Source organism: Cyprinodon variegatus, unplaced genomic scaffold, assembly GCF_000732505.1.
Source record: "Cyprinodon variegatus isolate N-32 unplaced genomic scaffold, C_variegatus-1.0 Scaffold1266, whole genome shotgun sequence".
NCBI classification, from domain to species: domain Eukaryota; kingdom Metazoa; phylum Chordata; class Actinopteri; order Cyprinodontiformes; family Cyprinodontidae; genus Cyprinodon; species Cyprinodon variegatus.
Window position 1 is genome coordinate 46,966 of NW_015151719.1, and position 21,208 is coordinate 68,173.

The following is a 21,208-nucleotide window of genomic DNA, read 5'->3' on the forward strand; positions in this document are numbered from 1 at the left end:
CGGTCTAGCTGTGGAACATGCAATGCAGTCTGTCATTTTACTACACTTAACAGTAAATGTAATCCATTCAAGCCAAGTGTTTTTCTCTGTAAAACCTGTTTCCACCTGCATCATTGCATCTGAGGAAGAGAGATTCAAATAGGTTACCAGTGAGTCAGGTGTGTCTGTACCTGGAAGGAAGCTATCCACAGTAGCATCAGGAACAGAGTCTAAGGTTGGAGCTTGGTCTACAAACTGAATTTTAAACACTCCTATTGGGTCCTTACAAAAGACATTAGCACCTAAAATTAAATGAAAATTATCTAAATCCCTGTGGTCAGCAGCTGACCGTGGATTAACCCACATGTTTTTAATCGTCAGCACTAAAGGATTTTCTCCTCGTTTGTAAGTTTCTTCGGTTCGTTTAGCTCTAACTAAACTTATCTTATTTCTTAAATCTGAAGGAATATACTGGTTGCTAGGATTAACATAACCTCTAAGATTAGAATTCCAGTAAACAAAAGACCAATCTGGACACCATGATTCAGATGCAGGCTTACCACGTGGGAAAATACAGATATATACCTCAGCCTTTTTGTATCTTGCATCAAACCCCTATTCATGGAATCACATCACACAGTGGTGTTTCTGAGACCCTGTATGATGATCTGATCCACTCCTGCTATGGGACGTCGTTTCACGAAACCTTGGAAAGTAACATCTCCTCGATTAGAAACATTCAGAGTGGGCACAGTAGCATTGACATCAGTAGTATTTGTACCATGTTGAGCTATTGTGATATCATTAGGCACATTTTGTCCTGAAAGGTAAAAAAGGTCAAACATCCACAACAAAAACAGAACACATGCAATCACAAAGAGACAAGCAATTGTCTTTTGTCCTCTTCTGTACATCTTCATTGTTTCAATTGAAGCAATTCTCTTGTAAGGAATCATTTCCGTCGTCCTGAAAACTCCTCTTCCTCCCTCTTTTTTTTTTTTTTCTGGAAGGTGAGGGATAGTATAATGCGCAATAAAGCAATATCAAGATGAATTCCTCCGAGAAAAACAAAGCACACCAATCAGAAGGCTCCTCTTCTACCCCTCTCAATAGCCTTTACTTGAGGGGTGTTATGAAGTAAAATGCAGGCAGCGGATGATTCCTTTATAGGAAACAGAACCAGTACTGAGAATCTTTATCCACAGGAACACTGAAAAAAGCATTCACTAGATTTACTACAGAAAAGAACTGAACATCTGGGGGAATCTGTGACAGAGGTCGGATTTGCAACCACTAGAGCTCTAGTAGTCATAGTTCTGTTGACTGCTTGCAAATCCTGAACAAATCTCCACTCAACGGGTTTATTTTTCTCTCTGATTTTCTTTACTGGAAACAAAGGTGTCATCACAGAGGGATTATCACAAGGAATTATTATCNTTTTTTTTTTTCTGGAAGGTGAGGGATAGTATAATGCGCAATAAAGCAATATCAAGATGAATTCCTCCGAGAAAAACAAAGCACACCAATCAGAAGGCTCCTCTTCTACCCCTCTCAATAGCCTTTACTTGGGGGGTGTTATGAAGTAAAATGCAGGCAGCGGATGATTCCTTTATAGGAAACAGAACCAGTACTGAGAATCTTTATCCACAGGAACACTGAAAAAAGCATTCACTAGATTTACTACAGAAAAGAACTGAACATCTGGGGGAATCTGTGACAGAGGTCGGATTTGCAACCACTAGAGCTCTAGTAGTCATAGTTCTGTTGACTGCTTGCAAATCCTGAACAAATCTCCACTCAACAGGTTTATCTTTCTCTCTGATTTTCTTTACTGGAAACAAAGGTGTCATCACAGAGGGATTATCACAAGGAATTATTATCCCCTGTTTTAGAAAATTCAAAAACAGGCTTAAACCCTTTAACTGCTTCCTGTTTGAGGGGATATTGTTTCATGCAGGGTGTGTAGTAACTCTTCGGAGTAACAACAGGTGAGCAACCTTTTATCAGGCCAACATCATATTTACCTTTCGCCCAAAGTTCAGAAGGAACTTAACAGAGGATGAGAAGTGACGTCACATTGAAAACCTACATCACATGAGCAGAGTGTGTTTTGCTCTGGAGTCAGATTAACTATTCTCTGACAATGAATTATAATACCAAGAGATTTCTTAAAAGCAGAAAGTCTTTCTGAAAACATACGGTAATAATAGTAGAACAATGTGGAACCACAGCCCAATCAGAAACTTTCAAGCAACTTGAAACAAAATAACCCACCTCATCCCATTCACCCATTGAGGGTTTTGCCAGTGGGACGTGTGGAGTGCCGTACATGTGTTGAAAAAAATTCAGCTGATGAGGTAGAAGTGTTAATGCCAGAGCAGCTATATTTAGTTCCAATACAACACAGAAGTGGTTAGTTTTTCAGAAGTTACACGAAACCAAGCCTCTTCAAAACCCTTATCTGGACCATGAGTTTCATGTTGTACAAAAGAATTCAGAAACCTGCATGAAATCAGAAGGACATTTACAGCTGATCTAACCTGTTCTAGCAGATCCCGTGTGAGCGAAGAGTTTTGCATTTTCCACCCATAAGCGTAATTTTGCGCTTGTGGATCAAATTGTATAGCTGTTGTCTCTGTCTGAGGCTGCATAGAGATTTTCACACCCTCAGGAGAAGAAATTAACCCTATGCCTAGGATACACATTAAATCTCTCCCAAGAAGATTAATAGGGCACAGCTCAGACAGCAGAAAACTATGCTTAAAGGAGCACCCCTCAGGGGAGACGCATGCAAGAGGTGTCGTAAATCGCTTCTTCGTCATTTGTCCAGAGGCAGAGATTGAAAAAACATAGTTTCAACTAAGCTTTGAAGGAACAGAGAATTCAGTTACCCTAAGAACAGAAGTAGTTGCACCTGAGTCCACCATGAAGGATATCATTTGATTGCAAACAGTCATCTCAAACATTGGAAGTGCTTCATAGGCCTCTGAGTCAAACTGAACATATGTTGAATATTGTTTTTTAAATTTCTGCTCTAATGCTGAAATAGCACATGTCAACTTCGTCAAGTCATCATAAACATCAAAATCACAACATTCAACACAAAGCAGGGCTTCTCTGCAAGAAAAAGAGCGTGCATGTGTGTTTGCATGCAATGTGGTGTAGGAGGAAAATGTGTATATGCATCAAGGTTAGAGTCAGCATGTGTGTGTTTGATTTTGGGGGAAACATTAGTACAGAGAACCTCAGCACTTTGTATGTTGAGGTGTGGTGCGTTACCACTCGGATGCGTTGCCTGGCAGCAGTTGTTGTTGAGCTGCTACTACTGCCTCCAGCTCCTGAAGCACTCGCTTCTCCTGGCTCAGGGGGGAAGAGGACGATGATGATGCTGTGAAGGTGGTAGCCCCCTGGGTTGAAGAGGCTACCGTGGTTGAAGTAGCAGTGGTGCCATCGGCAGGTTTAGCAGCGACAGACGATGCTGGAGAAAGTGTGGAAGTCAGATGGGGCCGGGAGGAGCCGGCTGGGGATGTTTCAGCATTTTGCAGGGAAACATCTAGAGTGCTCGCCTCATTTTCACCTGCAGATGGCTGTGCTTCCCCTCTAGATGCCGAAGTTTGCTGGGAACAGTCTCAGAGGAGCCTCCATTCATGGAGAGCTCTTTGGTTCTATCGGCGCGATACAGCATCATTCCCCCCTGGCCAACAGCACCGTCCGGTACTGCTTGATGCAGCCAAGACCCCATCAGAATGATGGTGCAGAAGATACATATCTCCTTTTTTGAAGAGAGTTCAAGTTGGAGATTATCCAATTTGTTTTCCAACGAGCAGACGTTGGAAAGCAGAATTGATGGAAGTGGCGGTCTGTGGGGATCTCTCTTTAGCTTCACAGTTAGCCCCCCTCTGCAGCCTGGCTTTCTCTGTCTCTCGCATCTTTTCCTCCATCAGTTATTTTCTGCTGTTTTGTTGACATCCATCTATATCACTCCGCAGCTTTTTCAACGGTCAAAAAAGTCTAAATTTAAAACATTTTATGACCGTAGCTCCAGCAGGCCTTGGAGATCGTAGATGCGGGTTTGATGTCTAGTTTTTATTGTTTTAAGCGGCATATTTTGTGAAATTGTCGAGAGGAGCTGCTCTTCACCACTGCCTTAGAGCGCGGCCATGGTAACATAATTTACTTTTATAACAGTTAACAGTTAGTTAGTTAGTTAGTTAGTTAGTTAGTTAGTTAGTTAGTTAGTTAGTTAGTTAGTTAGTTAGTTAGTTAGTTAGTTGCTGGTAATTGATTCAATGATTGTGTATCTCTTATAGATACAACCATCTAGCTAAACCTGATTCATCACCTCACCATCTTACACTGTCTGCTTATTTATATTATGTTGTCGTCCCTGTGGACATGAAATGTGTAAAAATTTCAATCAAACAGACCATCAGCCTATTTCAAAGACTGAACAAGCACTAGCGGCACTTTATGTACATACTACATACTGCATTTCTATGTACATATTTTCTTCTCAGACTGTTTTATATTTCCTACAAATGCTTTAAATCCCATATGCATACTAGTTCCTTATAAACCAGGAATCTTCAAAGTTCTTGCAGCTTTTTGTAATGAGAATTAATATTCTTTATTTTTTTGTTTATTACTTATTGATAAGTTTATTAACAAGAAAAACATATATTTAGAAGAACTGAAAGCACTTCAAATGCTTTAATGAAGCGTGCTGCAATTTTTTACATGAAAAGGCTTTCTTGCAAACATGTTTCTCTTTTCAAAGAGAGACTTCATGGGTTTTAACATTCTTTCTGTGTAACGAAACCAGAATGTAGCACCTAGTATTCAGGTGTGATAGACAGTGGGAAGTTTCAAAACGTTTATTAACATTAAGACAGAAACGAATGCAGAGCTGTAGATCTGCAATGGCAGCAGGGAGGCAGGGGGCGGCGGGGCACCACCCTTCACTGGCACTATGGTTGAAGGAGAAACACAGGTAATGTGACCATGATAATCTGATGAAAGGTGATCATCCATGTGAGTCACTTACCTGGTTTAACAGTTCAGTCTATGTTCTCCAAACGAGGCAGGATCCAGCCGATGGAGTTCCTAACGAGATGCGGTGGGAGCCGCCCAGTGCATCCCCGATGAAGCAGAGACTTTATGGGAACTGCCCAGAGCATCCCCGATAAAGCAGTCCCAGTAAACAGTCAGAAGTCCAATCCAGGACAGACAAACAGCTCAAAACAGATGGTTCTGAGATCCAGGAGTCCACAAACCGGTCAGGGGTTCCGGTCTGAACAGAAACAGACAGGTCCAGGGTTCCAGGAATCCACAGAGAGCTCAGGCAGGTTCAGGGCTCCATGATTCCAACAGAGAGCTCAGGCAGACATGCTCAAAAGGAGGCAGGCAGGTTCAGTAGTTGAGAGGCGGAACAAGTCATGACATCAGGAAAACTACGTAAACCTAAATTAGCTCCCCCCGCCGAACCAACACAGGAACAGGGCGTGCTCAGCGGGCAAGAGCTAGGACATGATCAGGAAACAACAAGAGAGCACTAACAATCCTCTCTAACCACTAGCCTCCGAGAACAAACACATGAACTATGGAAAAATGCTAAACTCTCAAACCCAAACACAAACAATGATCTGGCCCTGATAGCTGGTCTGAGCCGTATATGAACCAGCAGGGGCAGGTGGGTAAGTTGAATTATAATCAGTGACGGGAGAGGGTTCAGCAGGTGAACGAAGTGAGCAATTAGGTCAGCTATCAGGGCAGCAAAAATGACATTCTGTGGTCTCTTACCAGGTTGTATGAGAGTTTAATATTGGTGAAAATATTGCGTGTGCATAAGGTTTTGCAGACTGGGAAGTGAGACTAGGATCAAACCGAATAAAGTTACGTTAATTTGTTTATGTTTTCATAAACGGAGATTAAGGGTGGTGGACAGATACAAACCTGCAGCACACAGCTCATGGTACCACAAATGGTCAAACATGCAGCAGAGACATGAATGATGCAATTTACAGCAAATAGAGATTGAAGTAAAACATTTCACAAACACATCCAATCTTTTCGCTCACATCCAGTCTCTATTTATTCATCATTATGGTTGATGTTATTGATCTTCTTCTGGCTGGTGAGAGTTAAACATGCATACAGTTTTTTATACCTTAAGATGTTAACATGAACATTGAAGGCATTCAGACACTTGCACCATAGCAGATACAGTAGCATACTAGCAGTTTGTGGCTTTTCAAAATGTGCACATAATACGGTGTCATCAGCATATGATTGTATTTTCACATCAATGGAAAAATTAGGTCTTGTGTAAATTCAAAGACAGAACAGAATGAGTCATGATATGGAACACATGTATATGATAGTGTCATCAGCATAGAGTCCTATTTTAATATTGTGTGAAGGTTTAAATCTAGTGACTGAATAGAGTGTGTCCTGGTGTGAAGCCTTGTGAGACACTTAAAGTAGGTTCATTGTGCATTTTTTGGTTCAAAAACTTTGTTTCCTGTTTTTTTAAATGAGGGCACATAACACTAAATGACAATTTAAAGGAGAATACTGTGATATTAAGTTATGTTGTGACACTTTCTGTGTTTCCTCTATGTTTTAACCTGCTGTTTCTTTCCCAAAAGAATAAGAATCATCTACAACCCACCAGAAACTGCAATCTACTAGGGACGATTTGGTTTCTCAACATGATCCTTGTCTTTCTTTTTGGTGAGTTTGGTTCAGATAACACTAAATGTTTTAGATTTCTACAAGGAAAGAATTTTATAGCTAACGAGTCAAAATTTCTTAAGGTGAGAATCACAAAGACTAAAGTACCTCTACACCAGTTTTCCCGGAGAATATTCTGATCGCCTTGGTCTGATGATACAAAGGGGTGTTGTACTAGAACCTAAGTATTAATAAGAAGAAGTTAATATTGTTAAGTTAATATTATGCTGTGTAGCCTAGTTTCTGAGCCAGAGTACCTCCTGTAGTAATAGTAGAAGGATGAGAAGGAAGAGCACACTTTCTTCATAATTTGTTTGTGGTTGAATATGTTTGCCAAACTCTTCCATATATACCTCCAATCATTCTATTTTATTTTCTGCATGTATATTCTCAATTTTCCATGAACAAACAGCAGCTCACTCAAAGTGTCTCATCTGTCTCTGCAGTTTATCTTCCAGCAGTAAAACTCCAGGACTTCCAGGACCAGTGCCCAGGCAGGTCCTGTCACCCTCAACTTGGTGACCTGTTGGTGGGTCGAGCAGCGCAGCTCTCAGCCTCATCCACCTGTGGTCTTGATGGACCCCAGAACTACTGTATTGTTGGATACCTGGAGGTTAGAAACCACCATTGTACAAAAACCACCAGTAAGAGTAATTGGATTAAAAACAGGGATCTGAACTGACAGAGACATCTACATTGGTGATAGGCGAGGATCAAACAAACCATGATTAAGAACATTTTAGTGACTAAGGAGGAAATGTTAATGTGGGTTAACATGTTCTAACATTTGTTTCTAATGAGATCATATGATGAGTTAACTTTTACAGTTTTTTTTGCATTGGAATAAACGTCTGCTGAACTAATTTTTCTTCCCTTTTCCTCAGGCTTTCATACCTAAACAAGTCTTGATCTGTCATTTTACATTCTGACACTTTTCAGCCGGAGGAAATTTTCCTACTCCGCTCCTCATTAATGTATTTTCCTTTCTCCTCTTCTGTCATGGCACAGTTTGGAAATACACCTTTTAATACTATAAATACTGAATGAGCCTAGCAGTGTATATAAAAAAAAAAAAACGCTAATAATAATAATAATATGTCAATGGTCTTCACTCAGTCTGCTTTTTTAAATCTTGCAAGTTTAACATGTGCTTGCACCACACAAGGTGCACAAACTATCCATACAACTTGTCTACAAGATGTATTACCTAGCAATAACTCCGTGGTCAATTGTCCATCAACCTTCAGTTTGGGTCAGATGACCCTTGCTATAATTCTTTCCCAGGAATTTTTACTGTGAAAACAAGACCTTGAACCTGACCTTGTCTGTATCTGTGCACTCCTACATTCTACTAAAATGTTTCTGAAGTTAATCAGAGCTGACAACATGCATAAATCAGCCTGCAGCTGTAAGGAGAGAGTGAATACTTATATGACTCTATCTGAGTTGTCTGTAAAAAGGTACTTTCTAAACGTTTTAACTTTACACCCAACAGATTTATTTGCTTTTGATTTTCAAACTGAATTATTTTAGATGATACATTTCATATCACACAAATCATTTTGATTTTTAATTTACTAAGGAAAAATAATTATCATAACCAATTTGAACCTTTTAAAAGTAAACCCCATCTCTATACAATACCCACTTGTGTCTGTGTTGAGTTCAATTTAGTCATGAACTATCAAGAGTTTGCAGAATTGTCTTTCACACCACTGGAAGAATTCTGGCCAACTGTGCTTTGCCCAATTTCCAAAAGCTTTATCTTTTTAACATTCCCAATGATTTGATCATAGAACATATCTGTTGGGAAGTTTTGGAAATCATTAAGATGTTTTCTGCAAATGTAAAGCAGTCTTTTGTGTTCCTTTGTGTAGTAGTGGTTCTGGCTTGGTATAACTCCCATGCCAGGCCATTTATGCCCAGTCTTTATTTCATATTTTTAAATCATTACCTCATACATTTTCTGCGGAGATTAATGTCTGAAGACCCGAAAATATTGTTGTGGGTTATTTCATGAACTCCATAATGAATTACTGATGCATACCTGGAGTAATTTTAGTAGACTCATCACTCCTTGGATGTTTCATCACAGTTTTGTGTTTTTCAGCTTTTAGATTATTATTTACATTGTGTTTTATTCAGTCCTAAAGCAGGGGTGGGCAATTCCAGTTCCTAAGGGCCAGTATCCAACAACTTTTAGATCCATCCATCCAGAGTCCACTCAATCATCTAATTACTTGATTCAGGTGTGTTAAACCAAAGGCAAATCTAAAAGTTGCAGCCCTCAGGAACTGGAAACACCCACACCTCTCCTAAAGTCTTGAACTGGCATTTTGATCCTTCCAAAGCTGGTAGATACAGTATCAGTGACTTTCTTTCTAATTTTTTTCCGTGTTTTGGTTCTATAATTTGCTTTCAGATCTTTTAGCCTACTTTGTGTTGTACATTGGTCTCAATTAAGGGATTTCCCAATATTGAAGGTCGGACAGTAATGCCTAGATGGGACTGGTGAAACTGAGCTAATGAATTTGGTTTATTTAGAATTTAACAAATTTTTTTATTAAAAAGGATCTGCTGTATTTTCACCCCCTTTATGAACTGAAACATCATTTTTAAAACTTTTTGTTTTTTCTTCTGGTTATTTTACCAGGTATGAAACTTTCCACCTAAATGACACTTAAAGAGAGGGAATTCATTAAATACAAACCATAACTGTTCACCACTGATCAGTTAACTGCTGATTTTTTTTTTTCCATCAGGGGGAGCAGAAATGTTTCACATGTGACTCCAGACTACCGTTTAGTATCAAGGATAACCCTTTGAGCCATCGTATCGAAAATGTCATCTCCAACTTTGACTTTGAGAGTCGAATGAAGTGGTGGCAGTCTGAGAATGGTAACATAGAAAACATACAAATTGCATGCTACATTTTGTGCAGCCAAACCTTTTGTTTATGTAATTACCATTTTACAGAGCTTAATGAAACTTTCCAGAGGTCACCAAAGGTCACCCAGCTCCCCCCCATCTTCTTCAAAAACAAAACAAAATGGGTGTCAGTCAATTTGGCTACATTTGTGTAGCACAAATCTTAATCAGTGCTGGTTGTGTTTTTCAGTTATTAATGAAAAGTTAAAAGGTCTGAACTTCAACTTCTTAAAAAAAAAAAAAAAAAAAGGTTTAACTGCACAAATGTTGTATGAATGTTTGTCAGTATTTTTTGTTTGATTTAAAGAAGGCAGAAGGTCCAACTTCACTCAGATCAGTTTTTTTGTTATTTGCAGGAGTTCATCAGGTCAGCATCCGGTTAGATCTGGAGACCATATTTCAATTCAGCCACCTGGTCCTCACATTCAAGGTAAAATATTAAAAACACTCATATTTATTTTAATTTCACAGAGGAAACAATGCATCTGGACTGAATTTACTGCTACCCAGCCCTCTTCCTGCAAGACTCCTCTTTTGTGCAAACCTCTCCAGTAATTCTACAATTTTCCAGAATGAGTGTAGCTAAAGGCAGCACTTAGAGATTATAGTTAAATAGAGAGAAGGCCAACATGTGTCTGACCTGGAAGCAGTTTGATCCATAGCATAACTGCGGGCGAGCTCTGTTATGTAAGGGGGGGGGTCATGGTTGTTTAAAACCTTGAAGACATAGAGAGGGATTTTAAAATGAGAAACAAAAATATATGGGCAGCCAATTAAGAGAAGCCAAGACTGGGGCAATGTGCTTTCTTTTTTCTGTACCTGTATAAAAGACGAGCAGCAGCATTTTCCACCAGCTGCAGACATACATGTAGGGACTAGCTGACTGCTAAATGACGGGATTTACAGTAATCCAGCCGTGAAGAAATTAAGGCAGGAATTGCTGTTTCTAAGTGCTGCCTTGAAATAACATTCTTTTACTTTTTCTATTTTTCTTAACATAACAAAATACACTTAAAAACGAATCTAACTAATCTTACAGTTTATGAAATACTCTATACACGTGTTTTTATGTTTTTACATGTTTTAATTGAATAGCAGAATGCCATATATTTATTATCCACCTTATTGTTGACTAGCAGATTTGAGAGCAGTATGCGCACCTCTGTTTCTGTGTGCATCTATGTGCATTGAAAATTTAGGAACAAAGAATGATTCAAGTTCAATGCTTAGCCCCCCTTTAGCAGCTAGATAAAAATCACAGGAGCCACTATTGCAGGTGTTTGGGATTGGAGTACCCAGGGTAGCCGAGATCCATTACAGATTTGAACTGACGTCCTTATAGCCAATCTCTGGAGTAGCTCCACTGTCCAGCGTCTAATCAAAATTTCTCATGAGTCAGATTTAAATGGTAATTGGGCTGAGCTTTTGCAGCATTTTTCTTGCAATGTAAGCAATACGCTAGAGCCATATTCTCCCATGGCTGTACACATTTATGCAACATTCAAACAACTCTTAAGTGCCATGCTAAGGGGAACATTGACATGTGACAGGATGAGGCTGAAATTTTTTACTGAAACTTAGTGAGAGATTAATCTTCCCACTAAATTACTGTCACCCAAAAAATCTGGAGTTTATATATTACAGTAAACCAGACATGACACATGAAACCCCAAACCCACCCTCTGATCAACATGATGAAGCTCCTAAGTAGCAGACACGTCCCATTTTCAAGATTAACGGGGCTTGGTCCTGCGCCCTGCATGAACAGCTGACACTCTTGCCAAGGCAGATTTGTGTAATAAAATGTGAATATCTCCCCTTTATCCTTATGCAGACTTTCAGGCCTACAGCAATGTTAGTGGAGCGCTCCAAGGACTTCGGAAAAAGCTGGAAAACCTTTCGCTACTTTGCAGACGATTGTTCCATTCATTTCCCTTCAGTTCCAGCTGGATCTGCAAGATTTATTGATGACGTGTTCTGTGACAGCAGATACTCTGGACCCGAACCATCCACAGGTGGAGAGGTATGTACCTGATTTAAAGAAAAACCCTCTGTGATTGTAATCTAAGTATATTAGATAATTGAGAGGACTGCCATCTCCACCTACTGTCTCTGGTAAGAAAACTACCCTTGCAGCTTTTATGCCACAGACGTGATGTTCTTCCCCTTGCAGTAGGATGAACAGCATTATTGCAGCCCGACAGCCCACTGGCATCAATAGCCACATGTTCCTTGCTGTGCTACTCACAGGTGATCGCAGCACATTCTTGGATTTTGGAGGTTCATGCCATGGCGGAGCCAGCAGAATAGACAAATTAAACCTTTTTCTGAAGAAAAAAGGAAGGTAAAACTGGATCAGATCAGGACAGAGCTGGAACAAGAGTGAAATTAAGTAAAGCCTTTAATCCGTGGCAAGACCTTAAACAGGTTGCAAAATCTATTCAGACCTGGGAATGTTGCCATCAGATTGATTACTGTAACTGTTATGACGTGAATTTTTAGTGTGCCTCTATAAAACACAACAGGCTGAATAATCTTATAAGAGGAATTTAAAAGCTACTTAGTCAAGAGGCAGACTTTCACTTAACAATATTTTATAAAAGTAACTATTTGCAGCAAAAAAAAAAAAAACTACTGTAAACATATAGATTTGATATTGTACAATATTAGTCACCCCTTCAAGTATTTAATTATTACTGCACTTGCATCTTCCAGGCACTTGAAGATTGACAGCACTCTAACTGTAGGATGCAGGTCATTGCAAGGGCAGTCAGTGTTTACGACAGTGATATTATCAGAAAAACCTGTAGGGAGAGCCAATGATCTACAAAAAATACCTAGAACTGCTTTAAACACACTCAGTAGGTAAACTGATTTCATTGGGTCATGGAACACATGCAGATATCTCAACATGCAGGTACAACCTCTTAACTATATGAGAAGAAATCCATCTAATTGAGAAAGTTCTCCGTCACCACCCAGATCGTACACTAATGCTAGGAGCAAGAAAGTTAATCTGAGAGCCCGAGATGGTGTTCTTTGGCTTGCAAGCTTCTTTTTCCCTCAATACAATGAATAAGTACACATTAATTATTCTTGCAGATAGCTAATGGAAATCATTTTTCTGATACTACCAAACATCATGCAGGCAAATGTCTGAGTGAGAAATAATAACTGCCTTTGTTTTCAATATGTATGTAGACAAGTAAATATCAGTTTCCATAAATCTGTGCTTCACTATGTTTGTCCACCAGGTGGTACTAAAGGCCCTAGATCCTGTCTTTGAAATAGAAAACCCGTATGATCCAAAAATTCAAGGTAAGAGAGAATCATAAAAGCTTTAGTACATCCAGTAATATTGAGTTTATTACAATTATAATTAAAAGTTATTTTTTCAGCAAGTTATGTCACTAGGTAAAACACATTAGATACATTTATTACATGCAGACTAATTTTTAAAGCCTTTGTTTCTGTTTGCTTTGTTTATTTTCAACTTACAGCTAATAAATTTACAGCATTTTAGATAAAAATATTCCATGAGATCAATAAAAAAAAACACTTCTTCATCAACATATATTTATTTATATATGTTGGCTTTGTATTTATTCTATTTTATAAGTATGTTTTTATGTTCTTTTTAATTTTTGGCAAAGCAGCCTAATCAAACATATTCTGATTTATATAGGAAACAAAATATATGTGTATGAATGAATTAATGAATGAATGAATTAATGAGTAACTTTATTTTAGGCAATCTAATAAAAAAAATACTAATTTAATAATAATAACCTAACAATAATATTTTTTAATCCCCAGAACTGATCACAGTTACAAATATCCGGGTGAATTTCACTCATCTCTACACGCTTGGTGACACTCTGCTGGCTCGCAGACGAAGGAATCCTCAGGAGAAGTATTACTATTCACTTTCCAGCATGGTGGTTCAGGGAAGCTGCTTCTGTAATGGACACGCCAGCCGGTGTGTCCCGGTGGATGGAGGACGTGGGGATGTCTTCACCGAGCCTGGCATGGTACAACACAGTGATTCTACACAAAAGCTTTTAGATTAAATTATTTTATCTTCAGTTTTAAGTTATTGTTGCAAATCTCAAATGGCTATCACATGAGTGAAACTATGAACTATTCAAGTTTGTATTCAGTCTTGATTGATGGCTTACAAATAAGGAATTTTTTCAAAATTCTTAGCATATAGAGGCATTTATGTAGACAACAAAATGGAATTTTTCATCTAAACCTTAGACTGATGAAGCATCATTGCAGATATATTTAGTAATCTGTCAGAGGAAAGTTTGTTGAAATTTATTCATCAAACAAGACACTGAGACAATAGAACTGAATTCAGCTCCCAAACTTTAATTGTGCATTTCAAGGCAAATGGATTTGATAAAAACCAGCAGTTACCCTTGAATGCCTTTTAAGTATCCAACAGATTATTGTTGCTCCCAATGTTTTCCAGATTTGCTAAAGACTGGCTAAAAAGGAAAACAGAGCTGGTTTCGAAGGAAATCTTTGGCTTTGGAAATATTCAGCTCAAGATGATTTCATGTTCTTTAGGAATAACACAAATGTCTTAAAACTGTTGAAAAGGTTTGTTGACAATGTGGCTTCATATGCAGTGGATCAGAACTTAGGGAAGTCCCTATTCTCAAATAATTAGTGATAAAAAGCTTGCTACATCCTCTTCCTGACTCTTTTGTTACGGCATACACTATTCAGACAGCCCTTATGATGGCAACAGCTGAAGCACTTTTGCTTTAGCTTAGGTGTCCTTGCTATTTGTACTGTTAAGAAGCAGCTGGAGTCTCTCCAGAGGCCTAGATGCTGTAGATAGTCTAAAAGATTTATTTCAACCTTAAAGGTATAGCGGAGGATATTCTTTTTCAAGATGGATCATCAAAATAAGTGGTCCTTCTTATTATCAGTCATGTGGTGATATGTTAACGTAAGGCTGTCCTATGGGCTCGTCCCCAATTAGCTATCTTTTTTCTGCGCATGCACACTTTCAAGCGTATATTTGTGGTGAGCTCTGGTTTCAGCCAGTCATTTTAAGCCCGCCTTCTTCACCACGGTTCTTTGAAAACGGCCGAGGGTCAAGTGGATTGTTTTTTTCCTTTTTTGGAATAACCCACAAAGAATGACAGGAGGCTGTTACAGGAAACCAGATCATTTGTCTGCAGCTTTGTTGTTAAGGTGAGTTCTGCAGGTAAAGATGTTTTTCTTTCTTCAGATTCATGGTCGATGTGTTTGTCAACACAACACAGCTGGAGAGAATTGTGAGCGATGCCAGTCCCTCTACAATGACTCCCCCTGGAGGCCTGGAGGAGAAAACACAGACAGCATCTGCAGGAGTAGTTTTCAATCAGTTCTATTTTATATGCACACATATGGATTAGATATCATTTGCTTATTTTTGATTAGATATTATAACTTTTTGTGCTTCTAAAACATGATGCTAATATGAAACCTCTACTTTTTAAACGCTTGATATGTCAGACAGTTTTTTGGCCTTGCTTCAGGTCTCTATTTCTCTCTTAGGGTGTAACTGCCACGGTCACTCAGACTCATGTCACTTTGATGCTGCTCGCTATGACGCAACCAGAGGAGTGAGTGGTGGCGTTTGTGATGACTGCCGCCATGACAGAACGGGGCCTCAATGTGAACACTGTCGGCCTTTCATGTATCAGGACCCACAGAGGGCACTGGAGGACCCTCAAGCCTGCATACGTATGCTTCATCATATTCAACTTGTTGATACTGTTTTTACAGAGCAGCATTAGACCAGGTGCTGAGGTTGAATCTTATTGCTGGGTCCTTTAAAATATTGACCAGCTTCTTATCTATATGTTGGAAAAGTTTTGAATTCAGTACCAATTAAAGCTGCTGTACCTCCTCTTTAAAGATTGGTAAAAACATACCTTTTTAGGCTGTGAGGATCTTTCTTGTTCTCTCTTTTCTCTCTTTAAATTTTACCCTTCTACCTTAGACCTGTATCAAATGAATGACTTACGATGTGCTAAGGAAACATAATTCATCAATTCCTTAAAGAAATGTTGAAAGAGGGAACAATTTACAGCAGGAATACTTCAGCCCAGTCTCTGAAAGCTACTGGCCTGCAGCTTAGACTTGCTGTAGGAGCATCTAAACACTTATCATATCCGTATCCAGAGTTGGGAAGTAACTAGTTACATTTGGGTATTTAGATTTATTTGAGTAAACATTAGGGAAAACAGTACTTTAAATATTTGTCAAGTACTATTTTTAAGAGTATTGCTACATTTACTTGAGTTTATGGTCTATTCCCCATAAGTAACCTGGGCTATTTGTTATTATTAAAAAAACAACAAAAAAAAACGTCAACGGTAGAATTCGTCTGGAAGCTCTTCATCCTTCCCTAGTGCATATATTCATTTCAATTCAGTTTATTTATATAGCGCCAATTCACAAAACATGTAATCTCAAGGCACTTTACAGTTCACCAGACCATACAGTCAAATTGATCGATAAACAAAGGAGTTGATGGCAGCAGCACAGCTGATATTTTTTGTCTCCAGGATGGTGTCAAAAATATCAATTTCACTGTCACAGCCTCTGTATTTTTTTTTTTTTTTATGTTTTTAAATGTCTTTATAATTATTATTTTAATTTTTTCTGACACTTTTTATGTTTTTGTACGGTGACCTTGACTGTCCAGAAAGGTGCCTTTTTAAATAAAATGTATTATTATTATTATTACAGCCAACAGGAACAGACGAGGTGAACCTATGAGAAAAAGCAGAGAGAGCATAACGTGAGAGATTGAACTAACAGATTCTACAGAGTGGGAGAATAAAGATAGAATGAAGAGGAATGATGAAAAGGGGGTCCCTATATCCTCCAGAAGTCTCAGTCTATAGCAGCATAACTGTAGCTCAGCTATAAGTTTCATCAAAAAAGGAAAGTTTTAAGCCTACTCTTAAAAGTAGACAGGGTATCTGCCACACGGACAGAAACTGGTTGTTGGTTCCACAGGAGAGGAGCCTGATAACTAAAAGATCTGCCTCCCATTCTATTTTTAGAATTTCTAGGAACCACTAGTAAACCTGCAGATTGAGAGTGAAGTGCTCTGTTAGGAACATACGGAGCAATCAGATCTCTGATATAAGATGGAGCTTGGCCATTTAAGTCTTTATATTTGAGAAGGAGGATTTTAAATTCTATTCTGGATTTAACAGGAAGCCAATGAAGAGAAGCCGGGATCTCTCTTTTTAATTTTCATCAGAACTCTGGCTGCAGCATTTTGGATCCGCTGAAGGCTTTTAACTACATTTTTTTTTGACTTTCTGATAGGAAAGGATTACAATAGTCCAGCCTTGATGTAATAAATACATGGTTTAGGTTCTCAGCATCACCCCTGGACAGAATATTTCTAATTTTTGCAATATTCCGCAAATGAAAGAAGGAAATTTTAGAAACCTCTTTGATATGGGATTTAAATGAAAGGTTCTGATCAAAAATAACATCAAGATTTTTTACTTTATTATCTGAAATCAGTTTAATCCCATCCAAATGAAGTGACTGACTAATCAGCTTATTTTTCAAAGACTCTGGTCCAAAGACTATAACTTCTGTTTTGTCTGCATTCAGAGGGAGAAAGTTAAGAGTCATCCAGGTTTTTATGTCTTCAAGACATGCCTGTAATTTATGTAATGGGTTCGCTTCATCTGGATTAATAGACAGATATAGCTGGGTATCATCAGCATAACAGTGAAAATTAATCCCATGCTGTCTAATAATTCTACCAATTGGGAGCATATATATATATATATATATATAATTGGTCCTAGCACTAATCCCTGTAGTACTCCACAGGTAACCTTTGAGCATGTGGTAGATTTGTCATTAACGTGAACAAACTGAAATCTATCAGATAGATATGATATAAACCAGTCTAGTGCTGTTCCTTTAATTCATAAAAAAAACATTCAAGTCTTTCTAGAAGAATATTATGGTCAACTGTATCAAATGCAGCACTGATTTACTGCATTTGCCTGGTTCTGCTGGAGGTTTCTTCCTGTTAAAAGGGAGTTTTTCCTCTCCACTGTCTCTACAAGCATGCTTAGTGTGAAGGATTGTATTTGAGTTAATGATTCAATGCAATCAACTGGTTTTCCTTAGATAGAAAACTTTGTATCAATTTGACTGTATGATCTAGTTGAACTGTAAAGTGCCTTGAGATGACATGTTTTGTGACTTTGGCGCTATATAAATAAACTGAATTGAAATTGAAATTGAATTGATATCTAACAGGACAAGTACAGATATAAGTCCATCATCTGAGGCCATGAGAAAATAATTAGTGACTTTGACCAGTGCTGTTTCAGTGCTGTGATGAGCTCTAAAGCCAGACTGAAACTCTTCAAAAAATTCATATATCTATATATATATACATAACCTACTGCTAAGATTGGTAATTCTAATTTTTTAAAATTGATTAGGTAAAGTGTTTCTTTAGCCCAATTTGTTTCTTTTCAAATACTATTTTTATTTGTATATGCAATTTATTTTATTACTTTAAAATTCCAAGTTTCACATCTATCTCTGTGTTTGATTAAATCATTGAAAAAATTTAATCAGACATTATGAGTCAAAATTGACTCATTAGTTGAGTAGCAATATGATATGAAACCTTAAACACACAATTCCCTCATCAGTGAGTCATTTAGCTCAGCAGAGGTCATTTACCAAGGTATTTATTTGAATTGCGTGCTTTATAAAAGGGATGCATCTAACAAATGCATAATACTATGAGTTTATAGCTATCAGTCTTAGTCTGTCGCTGGGAGACTCCTCTTACATGAAAATTTTGAGATTTTAACTTTTGTCTTATGGTGACCTTCAAAACACGTCCTAAGTTTTTCTGGTCATACCAGATTAAATTCTTATGATGCTTCCTATCTAAATAAGCCCCTTATAAATTAATCAAACCATAATGGTTATGTCTGGTTTGAGTTCGGATTCAAAGATATCTAGCAGGTCCAAAATGTATTGATGTTTCTGTAGCTCTCAGCAGCAACATGTTAGGATGTGTCCCCCATCTCAGCATCATGGAGAAATGATCTTGTTTCAGCGTGTGACTGTGACCCTGCCGGCTCTCTCAACGGAGGTCTGTGTGATGCTTCAAGCGGTCGCTGTTTCTGTAAGGAAAACGTGGAGGGTCCACATTGCGATCGCTGCAAACATGGCTTCTTCAATCTGAGACAGGAAAACCCAACTGGATGTGACGGTACCAGCAGACTTATTAGCCTTGCTTTACCTTTGAAACAGGGTCAAATTAAATAATAATATCAGTTTGTTTTGTTGTTTTTTTTACCTGAAATTGACAAAGATCTCAGATTTGTAGACACAAATTCATATGAATCCACCTATACGCACATATTTAGATTCAATGACGTTTCATTTTTATATTCATTATAGAAAACAATCTGTCAAAATAACATTGTAATTCCAATTTTTAAAGGAGTACTAAGAAAGCCAAGTTATTTGTTTTATGTAAACGTAAAAAGATAGCGCAAAGTGCCTCATCTAAAAAAAGAAGGACATTATTGGCAGCAATAGCTCAGCTAATGGTGACAGTACATGAGGGTGACACCCTGACCTTTCAGATATACAAAAAGGCAGTTCAAAACTTTATAAAAAAGCTGAATTGAAGCTCAATTGAAGAATTGGATGAAAAAGTAATTAACCCAACTACTGAGCCCTGAACTACAGAAAACACCTGAACTAACTCATGGAGAAAGATTTAACACTAACATGAAAAACTGGGATCTGTCAAAGATGGGATCCAAACTCGCCTACTTCCTTTAATCAATACAGCATGTTGAGGCATTTGCAAGAGAATACAGTGATTGACTGCATCAATTCATCAAAAAAATAAATTAAATAAAATAAAATAATGAATATCTAACAGGAAAAGTAGGGACCCAATATTACAGTATCTATAGCTTTTATCTGAGACCATAAGAACATTTTTGTTTAATGACAAGGTTTTAGTGTGAGTGAAACTTCTAAGGCAGGTTATAGTAGAATAGAGGCTCAAATAGTTAATTAGCCACTTTTTTTTAAAGAAATAAAAAAAAATAGTTGGAAGAATCAAGACAGTGCTCTTTATGGCCTTTCTGTGCAGCTTTAATCTATTTGCAGAATGTAAATGCCACCGTTTGGGAAGTGTTGGACCATGTGACCAGCTGACAGGAAGCTGTAAATGTGAGCCAATGGCTACTGGGCCCCTGTGTGATCAGTGTGTGGTAGGTTATAGTTCACTCTATAAGTGTTAGATAAAGTTCAATTGTTCCTGAATGATGGTGAAACAGATCTTCTGCTTGTGGGTCTTGTTTGCAGGCAGGTTTCTGGGGTTTGGGAAATTCCATGTTCAGATGTTCACCCTGTGATTGTGATGTCGGTGGAGCTCACAGCAACATGTAGGATTTTATTTGACTTTATATGCTCAACCTTATGGAGAAATAACAACCTTCCTGCATTCTATTCAAATTAAATTCAGAGTCACTGGTTGCATCCTGGATCTACATAATTCATACAGAAAGAAAAAAAGCTGACTATAAAAACATCAGAGAGATATTTTTTTTCTCCCACAGTGAACAGAAGTGTAATATTTCTTATTTATATAAATGACCAGTTTTTAATTAGGGGTTTCAAACAATTAAACTTAAATGTCCAGAATATTATTCGGTATATGTATATAATACTTAAATACTAACAAGTAAATAATTACTAATGTTTTATTATTAAACATTAGTAATAAGTAAGTTAGTAAAAAGTAGTTGATAGATGTTCTATGGGTCTCCTCAGGTGTTCTTCAGAGGACGGGCAGTGTCACTGTTTACCCAACATGATCGGCCGGCGCTGTTCTGATCCTGCTCCTGGTTACTTCCTGCCTTCACTGAACTACTTCCTGTATGAGGCGGAGCTAGCTGTACAACAGGCAGGAGGAAACTCCTCCCCTTCTCCGCCTTCTCGTCCTTCACCCTCTTCCTCTCCTCTGGTGGGCATCATCACTGAATCTGATACCCATTTATGTCAAACCATCAGGATCAGGGACTTGATCTAATAGAGTTTCCTAAAGTCAATTTTGGTAGAAATTATTATAGATATATTCTCACAGAAGAGAGAGATTTTAAAATTTCTTACCAGCTCTGTTTTAGAAATCTGACATTATTTAACAGGCTGTTTACCTGGGCCCCCTATCAGTTTAGTCAAAATGCAATAATTTACCGCTGTCACACTGACTCCCATCATGATAAAGTGCTTGGAAAGGCTGGTTAAAGAACACATAGTCTCCAGTCCCCCCCCCTACATTCAACCCGTTCCAGTTTGCCTATCGACGGAACCGCTCCACTGAGGACGCCATCTCTGCTGCTCTCCACCTGAGCCTGGCACACCTGGAAGAGAAGAACACCCACGTGCGGATGCTGTTGGACTTCAGTTCAGCTTTCAACAACATCATCCCACAGCATCTCATAGGCAAACTGAAACAGCTGGGCTTCAATACACC

At 38.3% G+C, this 21,208-nt stretch overlaps 1 protein-coding gene across 3 annotated transcripts in view; it reads left to right on the plus strand.

Annotated features, from left to right (window-relative positions):
* LOC107102512 (laminin subunit beta-4-like) overlaps positions 1-21,208 on the plus strand; it is a 57,792-nt gene that overhangs the window by 17,533 nt on the left and 19,051 nt on the right. For all 3 annotated transcript variants that reach the window (XM_015401847.1, XM_015401845.1, XM_015401846.1), the window contains 13 exons: positions 6,627-6,711; positions 7,158-7,324; positions 9,474-9,609; positions 9,996-10,069; positions 11,474-11,662; positions 12,894-12,957; positions 13,456-13,670; positions 14,888-15,008; positions 15,196-15,384; positions 18,767-18,922; positions 19,840-19,943; positions 20,038-20,117; positions 20,506-20,698. In XM_015401847.1, coding sequence (XP_015257333.1) covers positions 6,690-6,711; positions 7,158-7,324; positions 9,474-9,609; positions 9,996-10,069; positions 11,474-11,662; positions 12,894-12,957; positions 13,456-13,670; positions 14,888-15,008; positions 15,196-15,384; positions 18,767-18,922; positions 19,840-19,943; positions 20,038-20,117; positions 20,506-20,698 — 1,710 coding nt within the window. In that variant the 5' untranslated portion in view covers positions 6,627-6,689. Of the gene's footprint in view, positions 1-6,626; positions 6,712-7,157; positions 7,325-9,473; positions 9,610-9,995; positions 10,070-11,473; positions 11,663-12,893; positions 12,958-13,455; positions 13,671-14,887; positions 15,009-15,195; positions 15,385-18,766; positions 18,923-19,839; positions 19,944-20,037; positions 20,118-20,505; positions 20,699-21,208 lie in introns of those variants that run through there.